This window comes from Corvus moneduloides, chromosome 17, assembly GCF_009650955.1.
Source record: "Corvus moneduloides isolate bCorMon1 chromosome 17, bCorMon1.pri, whole genome shotgun sequence".
In the NCBI taxonomy this organism is placed as follows: Eukaryota; Metazoa; Chordata; class Aves; order Passeriformes; family Corvidae; genus Corvus; species Corvus moneduloides.
This window is the reverse complement of record NC_045492.1, coordinates 7889477-7898244: the sequence shown is the minus strand read 5'-3', so window position 1 is coordinate 7898244 and position 8768 is coordinate 7889477. Positions and strand designations below refer to the sequence as shown.

Below are 8768 nucleotides of genomic sequence, written 5' to 3'. Positions count from 1 at the left end.
TCGCTTTAATTAGCCCCATCAAAGCCGGCTGCGTCTCTCCCTCCTGGAAGGTCGCAGAACATGATTAATTCAGGCACAGAAAACAGCCACCCCCCGCAGAGAGGGGCCTCTCGATGAGGCCAAAGCTGTTTCTGCTCCCTCACGCAGTAAGGTTGGGGTCTGCAGTCTCTCAACCCCAGCAGCAGGGCTGGGAGCTTCTTTCTCCTGCAACGAAGCTGTGGATGGGCACAGGCTGTCCCAGGAGCCAGAGCGGATAGCCAGAGCAATGGCCTCACCGAGCCGTGTGTCTCTCTCCATCCTTCCCATGCTGCTCTGGTCATGGGTACTGCCCACAGCCCACACGTGGGTCTGCAGGTGGGACTTCCTCTGAAAAACCTCTGCATAGTTCAGTGGGTCTGGGCTCAGAACCAGCCCCTCCACAAATGGGGGTCCATGCATGAGCCCCGGGGAGATGCAGGGGATGCTTCAGCTGCTCCCAGCACCAGATTTCTCCAGCTGGTCTTCCCTGCTCCCACATGTGCAGAGCCCAGGATGGCACACACCATAACACAGCTTTATTAACTGCATTTGTAGGCAAAGAGGTTTTAAAAGGAAAAGCCTTTTGGGAAAAGGGAGAGATGGGGGGATCCCTTGCCCTTTTTTATTTCTGCCAACGCAGCTGCGTGCAGCGTTCCAACAGCATTCAATGCCCCGGAGAGGCAATTACTGCAGGAGCAGGGCTGGGCTGTTCTCCATTTTCCTAATACAGTTACATCGTCTTGGAAAAGCACTGCTGCTCAGGGGAAGATACAAAGCGAGTTCCCAGCATGGAATCTCTGCCTCCAGAAAGGCTCTGGGGCTTCCCCTTGCACAGTAGGGAACACAGGGGGACACCCCAGTAAGCACCAGCACAACACTGTTGTCAGGTTTTTATTTCAGTCTCCTGAACATCCTTCTAAGAGATCAAACCACGAGAAGAAAAACAGCATGAGCCCCTGGCAGGAGATGAGCTGCAGGCCCAAAATCAACTGACCTGGGGAATCTGTGGGGATGGGGGGTTGCTAGAGAGAGCTCAGGAGCCTGAGCCATGCAGATCTCAGCCATTCTCCCCAAGCCAGCCAGGCAGAGCCACACACAACAAGACTGACAGCAGGAGAACGTGTTCTAGAAAACTCTTTTGCAAAGCACCCACACTCCTGCAGTGCCCAGTGGGCAACCCTCGCCACACTGCCTGCAGGGCTTCAATTACACCCCAGGAATGAAAAACACCACAGCTGCAGGAAAGAGAGGGGGCAAGGTGAGCCAGGAATTCAATCTTTCTCTTCTCATGCACATCAAAGGCTTTTCTGGTGCTGCTCTTCAAAGCCAGCAGGCAAAGCTGTAATCTCAGCTGCTGCTGGGGGTCTGCCCATGGAGACCCTGCAGGTTGGGCTTTCCAGCCCTTCAATCAGTGCCTTGCTCAGATACAGAGCAAGAGAGAAACCCACTCTGTGGGGAGCCCACTCTGGCTGTCCCCTTCACAAGTCTGCTGTGGTTTTCTGCAGAGGAGCAGCAAGGAGCCAGCTCCCTCCTCACACCCACCACTTGTGAGACCCCAGCAGCAAGCTCTGCCACCCCAGAGAAGCAGAGGAGAAATCCCACAACACCCAGGCCGCTCCCAGAACGCCGCACCCCATGCTCCCACCTTGCTGGGTGCAAATGGCCGGGTACCCTCAGAGGAGCAGGGAAAGAAATGACCTACTACTGCCTCCTCTTCCGTTCTGCAAACAGGGAAGCCTTTATAGCTGATGGGACACATGGGAATGTGGCCCAAAACAGAGAGGAGGAAAATGCTGCTGGAAAGATGTACGCCCATCAGACGAGGAGTGAAGAGGCAAAGTGCCCCTGCTTCCCAGAAGACTTGTTTGTGAGCAGCCACGTGGTGACTCCTCACATGAACATGTCGTCGTAGCCTGGAGGGGGAAGGTGGTCAGGATCTGGCCTGGAAAGAAATTCAGAGCAGAGTCAAACAGGAGAGCTCAGGCCTGCAGCAACAGGGATGAGCTGGGATCCAGTGGCAGGCTGGAAGCATGGCCAAGGACCTACCCGGGTCGCCCAGCTCCTAACGGGCCAAAGGGGTCAAATCTGGCGCCTGGTGGGACAGCTCCTGGGGGAAGCCGGCCTGGGATGCCCGACGATGGGTCAATACCAGGATGTGGGAAGCCAGAGTGGAGAGGGTCCATAATCATTCCCCCACTTCGACCTCTGGAGAGAGAAAAGGCAGAGAAGGAGATGAGATTGGCACTGGAAAGAGAGAACGGCAGAAGAAATGCTGAGCATGGGAACAAGGGGTTAACCTGACACATGGCACGTGGGAAGGAAAGCTCCCAGGACCAGCCAGTGAGGCAGCCCATGGCAGAAAGACAGAGAGCCCTGCAGAACATCCCACAATTGTTTGAGTAGGAAGAGACCTCAGAGCTCATCTTATTCCAACCCCCTGCCACAGGCAGGGACATCTTCCACTAGACCAAGTTGTCCCAAGCCCCATCCAATCTTGAACACTTCCAGTGATGGGGCAGCCACAGCTTCTCTGGACAACCTGTGCCAGGCTCTCATCACCCTCACAGGGAAGAATTTCTTCCCAATATCCAATCTAACTTGACCCGCTGTCAGTGAGAAACCCTTCCCCTTTGTCCTGTCACTTCAGGCCCTTGTCCAAAGTCCCTCTCCAGCTCTCTTGGAGCCCTTCTAGGAACTGTAAGGGGCTCTAAGGTGCCCCTGGAGCCTTCTCCAGGCTGAACAGCCCCAGATCTCTCAGCCTGTCTCCATAGCAGAGGTGCTGGCTGTTCCTTCAAGAAGCACCAGACCAGCTGGCCCTCACTGCAGGCCCATATTCCATCCCTGCTTCCTGTCCTGCTCTGCACGGTGTCGCAAGAGCCGGCTGGGCTCCCACAAGCCTTTCCAAAGAACTGCCTGGAAGTCATTTGCTGACCACGGCGGCTCCTCAGAGCTGCCCCATGCTGCGAGTGCCATTCCTCATGGTCGGTTTTGTGCAAATGCGGCTGGAGCCTCCGGACACCGCTGCCATCATACAAGTCATTAACAACCGTGCTAATGAGTTCCATTAGGCCAGAACGGCTGCCCAAAGCGCCCCAGGACAGCCAGGTCCCAAGAGCATATTCCTGAGAGTCTGGGTCTCCAGCGCTGGCAGGTGTCACAAATCTGCTTCCATTTACCATCTTTTTTTTGTCATTTACAGAGAAATCTCTGATGAAGGGCTGGAGGCACCAAGAGAAACAAGGACACCCTCCCCCAAAATGAATCCCCTCTCCTTGTACAATCCGGTTTCCTTCCAGTCCCTCCAGCTCCAGACCTCTCTTTCCAGCTGAGCAGGGACATTTTTAGCTGTCCCTTTTCTAGCCAAACCCATGGAGAACCAAGTCTTGCAAAAGGGGAAAAAATGCCATCCCCACAGGAGAGTGGTTCCAAAGAGGAGACTCCTCTGGGCTGCAGGACACTGCGCAATGACACCACAAGCTGGTTATTGTCTGACTGTGTGCTTTTAACTGGAGTGGAAGATGACAGGTTCGCCTTGCCTGACCAAACCAAATATCAAGGATGTATCTGTGAAGCCCAGCCTCCCAGACAGCCCAGCCTCTGCCCAAGCTTTCTCCAAGTGCCTCAGACAGCCGGGAGGCTTGCAACAGGACTTGAGAATCTGTGAACTCGGCTTTCAGCCTCCCCTTCTGCAGACTGCTGGGCTGGAGACACAGCAGCTGGTAACTGTTTAAATTAGAGGCTTAAATTCACTTAACGACATATTCAGCTTTGATTTACTGCAGGAATTACTGTGTGTTAAATTAATACAAGCTGATTATTAAACAGACACAGATTGCAACTTATCATCTATGCAAGAGACGGGATCTTATTACAATATTAGAACCATACTGAGCTTTAGCAACTGTCAATTGGTCCCTCACAATTTGCACTGAGCAACTGTCCCATCACCATCCCCACTCAGAGACACTTGGCTAGATGCTGTTCCAGTGGTCTCCAACCACCCCATGCCCCCCAAAGGCAGAGTAGGGTGTGCTTCAAGAGCCATACTCACCCAAAAGGGTCCAGGTCTTCCCCACCAACAGCAAAGGGGCTCAAGGGGGAAGGCCTGAAACACAGAACACAGCGAGATATTCAGGGAAGGGCAGAGAAGCTGCATGGAGCTGTGCCCTTGGGTGCTCTCCCATGGCAAACAGTGCAACACCTGGAGGGCCCTGGGACCTGTGGGACCCTGTGTGAGGGAGCTGCCACTGGGAGCCATCCCAGGCCCAGGACACAGCATTCCCTGCTCCAGGGTGTTGCTGGATGAGGACACTGATGTGTGTGGCAGCAGCTTGCTGAGAAAAAGAGAGCCTCTTGTTCTCACTGCTTCAAGGAGGAGCTGTCCATATATACCAGGAATTTCCATGCCAGGGGATCCCTAAGCAGGTCTGGGCTAGGCCAGGCTCTCCAGCATGTCCCAGCCCAGTCACAGTCCCACTTCTAGGAGTGTGGGGACAGTGGGGTGGTGGGCCTGCAGCCAGCTGGCACATCTCCCTGTCAATAATCCATGCCAGTAACATGGTTTCAGAGCAGTGCCCAGCTCCAGCCTGTCTTCCCAGGCCTCCCCATGGAGCCTCTCGCACCCTGAGTGGCAGCAGACAGCAGTGGGCTGACACACAAGCCAGATGTCCCAGCTGGTCCCCAAGAGATGGCAGAGCCACTGCAGTGTCTCTTGACTTCCAGCCAAAGGGCATCATAGTGTGTGTGTGAGAGAGGGGGGAACTCGCCTGCCACGTACAAGGGATGACTGGGAGGTGTCAGAAAGGGATGGCAAAGCAGGTGCCATGTGTCCCCTCTACCCAGCATTGCCAGCAATGGTTCCAAGGGGAAAGTGGGGTCAGGAGAACAAGAAGAGGAAGCCTTGCACCCCACCCTGGCTGGATGCATCTCTGGTGTCCCAGCCACACAATGGCAACTGTCCTTCCCACTGGCGTCCTTGCTCTGCCAGCCCCAACAGTCCCTCAGCCAGCACAGAGCAGGGCCACTGTCCTTCACCCCACACCTCACCTCCCAGCCCCAGACCCTGCCTGCTCCCTCCTGGGTCTGTCAGTCCAACACACAGCTCCAGAACAGCCCATCCCTTTCCAGCAACCAAATCAAACCCAGGTGTCCAGGCTGATCCAGCTGGGGAAGGTCTGGATCCCTTACACTCCCCATCCCACGTGTGAGAGATGTGGACCTGACGTGTAGTTTGGGTCACATCCCATCTGACAGGGGGCTCTCAGCAGCCACACGCTCTTTACTCACCTGGATGGGGCTCTTGTGCCCACTGGCTGCCGGGGAGGGAGTCGGAGCGGGTCCTCATCCCAGTGCACATCCCTTTTGGACTCAGGCTCCTTTTCGGCCTTTTCTGCAGGGCCTCTGAGGGGAGCAATGATGCCTGAAGCGATCCTTGTCCTCAGCTCCTCGGTGTTCTTGTACACCCTGCAGCAAGGAGAGGGGAGGCAGTGGGCTGGGGTAGCCATGGCACCAGGACACAGGGTGCTGGACAGGCTGCAAGAGGCACGGGGAGTGGACAGACAAGCCCAAAGCGTCCCTGGCACAAAACATGTCCCCTGCTGGCAGCACAGAGGGGACAGGAAGTGGTAACAGCACACAAGGGCATCAAAGTCCTCACCCCATTTCAGATGGGCAAGGTGTCACCCAGCCACTCCCTTCTGCTCCAACCCAACCAGTTTGCACTGGAGGAAAGCACATGACACTGCAGATGTGGCTGAAGCTGTCATTCTCCTGGGCAGTGTCCACCCAGCACAATGCTCTGGAAATAAATGGCCTGTCTCCAGGTGGGATGGCCCTCCCCTAGGCTCCAACCCACGATCCCACTGTCCTCTAAATCTCTTGTGCCAGCGCAGAGGGAGGCATGGAACAGAGTTCTGGCTGCATTTCAGGGCTGGCCTGGGTTTGTACTGGGGAGTAAGTCCTCCAGCTCCTCCCAACCTGATTTCTGACCCCCTCTCCATGCCAGTAGGACACTTCCTCCTGCAGAAAATACCAGGAAACTGAGATTACTTGTGGAAATCGTCCAGGTGCTCTGGGTTGATGTAGTCGGCCACTGCCAAGGTCACATCTGCCACCTTCTGAGAGCCCCGATCCTGGAAAAATGCAGGTAAAGCAGAGTGAGCAGCCTGGCAGAGCTGGGAATGAGGGACAGAGAAGCTACAACACCAGCCCCAGGCTTGGGATACAAAGAATGGGGCTCACCTGCTTCCCGCCATATCCCTGTGCTGTGCCTGAATCTCCAGGAGCAAACCCCAGCATACAGCAACATTTTCCCTGCTCCCTCTCCCCAGTTCAGGCTGCAAAGGGTGAAACACTGAGCAAAGCCACCTGGAAAAGGTGCTTGTTGGGGGCTGCAGAGATGTCCTGAGCTAGGAAAGGGACAGAAGCAGGGCAGCTCCTGGGCTGCAGTGTTCAAGGCCAACTGTCCCACTGCTCTGACACAGCAAGGGTTTGACCAGCTTCATGCTGGGCCACATCTTCTGCCACACAAACACCCCCTGAGTCTGCCCCATCCTGAGGGACAAACACCACTTCCAGGTAGAACGAGCAAAAGCAAACATTTAAGAAATTGCCCCGGTGTTCTTTTCAGCCAAAGGACCCCAAACCCCCTGGGCCACATGGGTGCTCACCATGACATTGAGGATCATACTGTCCTCCACCATGATGGCCTTCAGCAGCAGCTCATGGGCATCGTCTGTGGACTTGTAGCGCAGTGTATACACCTCCTTATTGGCTTCCCAGCCGGTGGGCAACAGCTCTGACTTCCTTTCATCGGGACCTGGCTGCAACAGAACAGACAGGCTGCCAAGACCCTGCCCAGGAGCCCAGCATGACCTCCTAGGGCGGGGGTCTTGTCTTGGCTGCACAGTGAGATCCAGGAGGGAACTGAGGTCTCTGGGAGGGGATCCTTCAGTGCCTTCACAGTTTCGACAGCAAAAGCAGGACTGTATTTCCTACAGGCTGGCCCTGCCTGCGACAGCCTCCCTCAGCATCCCTGTGCTGGAACAGGAGGGACTACACCATCCTTTGCTGAGGAGGAAGAGGTAACAAATACCCAGACTGGGAGACAATGCTCTTCCCTGCCAGACTCTCCCCCTCACCTCCCCAGCATGACACAGAGCTGTCTGGGGTAGGGGGGAAGGCTATCATCATGTCTATCCCAGCCTCACATCAGTGCTGCTGGGGGGCCCTGCCCTACACTGTCCCCTCCTCTGGTACTGGGGAGGGTTCTCTGCCATGACATTGTCCTGCACCCCCATTACTCCCCAACACCACATCAGGCACTCTCCCAACACCCATCAGGATCCCAATTCAGTAGACCCCCACCTTAGCACTGGGTCCAGAACCAGACTGGCCCCCCACTCCAGTATTACCTCAGTACATTTACTCCTCAGCACTGCACTGGACACCTCCGTTTTATTACAGAGTTCTGCCTCAGCACCAAGCTCCACTTAGCACTATACTAACTCCCTTCCCGAAGTCATAATGATCGCATCAGCAACAGGATCTCCCGTCCTGCGACATCCCACAGACCACCCCCAGCATCGGGACCCTCGGCCCCCCCAGTACCGGGATCCTGTCAGCACCGCCATCCCTCCAAGAGCGGCACCCCCTACAGCACAGGGACACCCCGCCAACACCAGGACACTCCACAACCCCGCAGTCGCCAGTTCCGACCTCCACAGCAGCACCGAGGCCCCTCGGACCCCGCACCGGCCCGGGTGGCCCCAACACCGCCGGCGCCGCGCGGTTCCCCCGGCTCCGGCAGCGGTCGCCGGGCTCGGCCGCACGGCGCCGGCGAGCGGCATTAGGAAAGGCCGGGGCTTCACCGTGGCCTACTAGGCCTCCGCGGCGGCGCAGCACGGCTCGGCCCATACCTGGTCGCCCGTGCCCAGGCAGCGGTAGCCGTGCCGGACCAGCTCCCAGTGGATGCCACAGACCAGAGCGTCCTGCGGGCGGGAAATGACGGCCCTTGCCAAGGCGTATAGTGGCTCCAGCCCCGCCATGGCTGCTCCGGGCCGGGGCGGAGCCGGGGCCGCACCGCCCCTCACTAGAGGGCCCCCGTCCGCTGCGCAGGGCCCGGGCCGCCTCCTGAGGCTGCTGGGCTGGTGACTGATCTTTTGTGGTCGCCGCTGCTGAGGCTTCTCGAGTTCTGGGGTCGGTTTCGGGCCCCCCAGGACAAGAACGACATTGAGGGGCTGAAGCGTGTCCAGAGAAAGGAATGGAGCTGGGGAGGGGGCTGGAGCACCAGAAGCGGATGGGGAGCCAGAGGGGCTCAACCTGGAGAAAAGGAGGTTCAGGGGGCACCTTCTCTCTCTCTACAACTCTCTGACGGGAGGGTGCAGCCAGGTGGGGGTCGGGCTCTGCTCCCGGGGAACAAGGGACAGGACAAGAGGAAACAGCCTCAAGTTGTGCCACGGGATGTTTGCTTTGGATATTAGGGAAAAATTATTCACCAAAAGGCTGCCCTGGAGGCAGTGGTGAAGTCACCATCCTTGGAGGGGTTTAACAGACTTGTAGATGTGGCACTCAGGGACGTGGGTTAGTGGTGGGCTTGGTTGTGCTGGGGCAACAGTTGGACTCGATGATCTAAGAGGGCTTTTCCAACCTAAAGGATTCCATGATCCTGTGAAGGGTCTCTGCCCAGCACCATCCAGCAGCCTCCAGGTTAGTCACTCTGAGCGTCCTTCCCTACTCCTAGCTCTTTCTTG

General features: G+C 56.8%; 1 protein-coding gene across 1 annotated transcript; it reads right to left on the bottom strand.

Annotated features, from left to right (window-relative positions):
- Positions 1 to 893: 893 nt before the first annotated feature.
- On the bottom strand, positions 894 to 8109 carry PSMF1 (proteasome inhibitor subunit 1). The gene is made up of 7 exons (XM_032127169.1): positions 7935 to 8109; positions 6687 to 6839; positions 6067 to 6149; positions 5305 to 5481; positions 4070 to 4123; positions 2065 to 2223; positions 894 to 1960 (listed from the first exon to the last, which is right to left on the bottom strand). Exons 1-7 carry the CDS (start codon positions 8061 to 8063, stop codon positions 1909 to 1911), a joined length of 807 nt encoding a protein of 268 aa, XP_031983060.1. The 5' UTR covers positions 8064 to 8109; the 3' UTR covers positions 894 to 1908.
- Between the last annotated feature and the right edge of the window lie 659 nt (positions 8110 to 8768).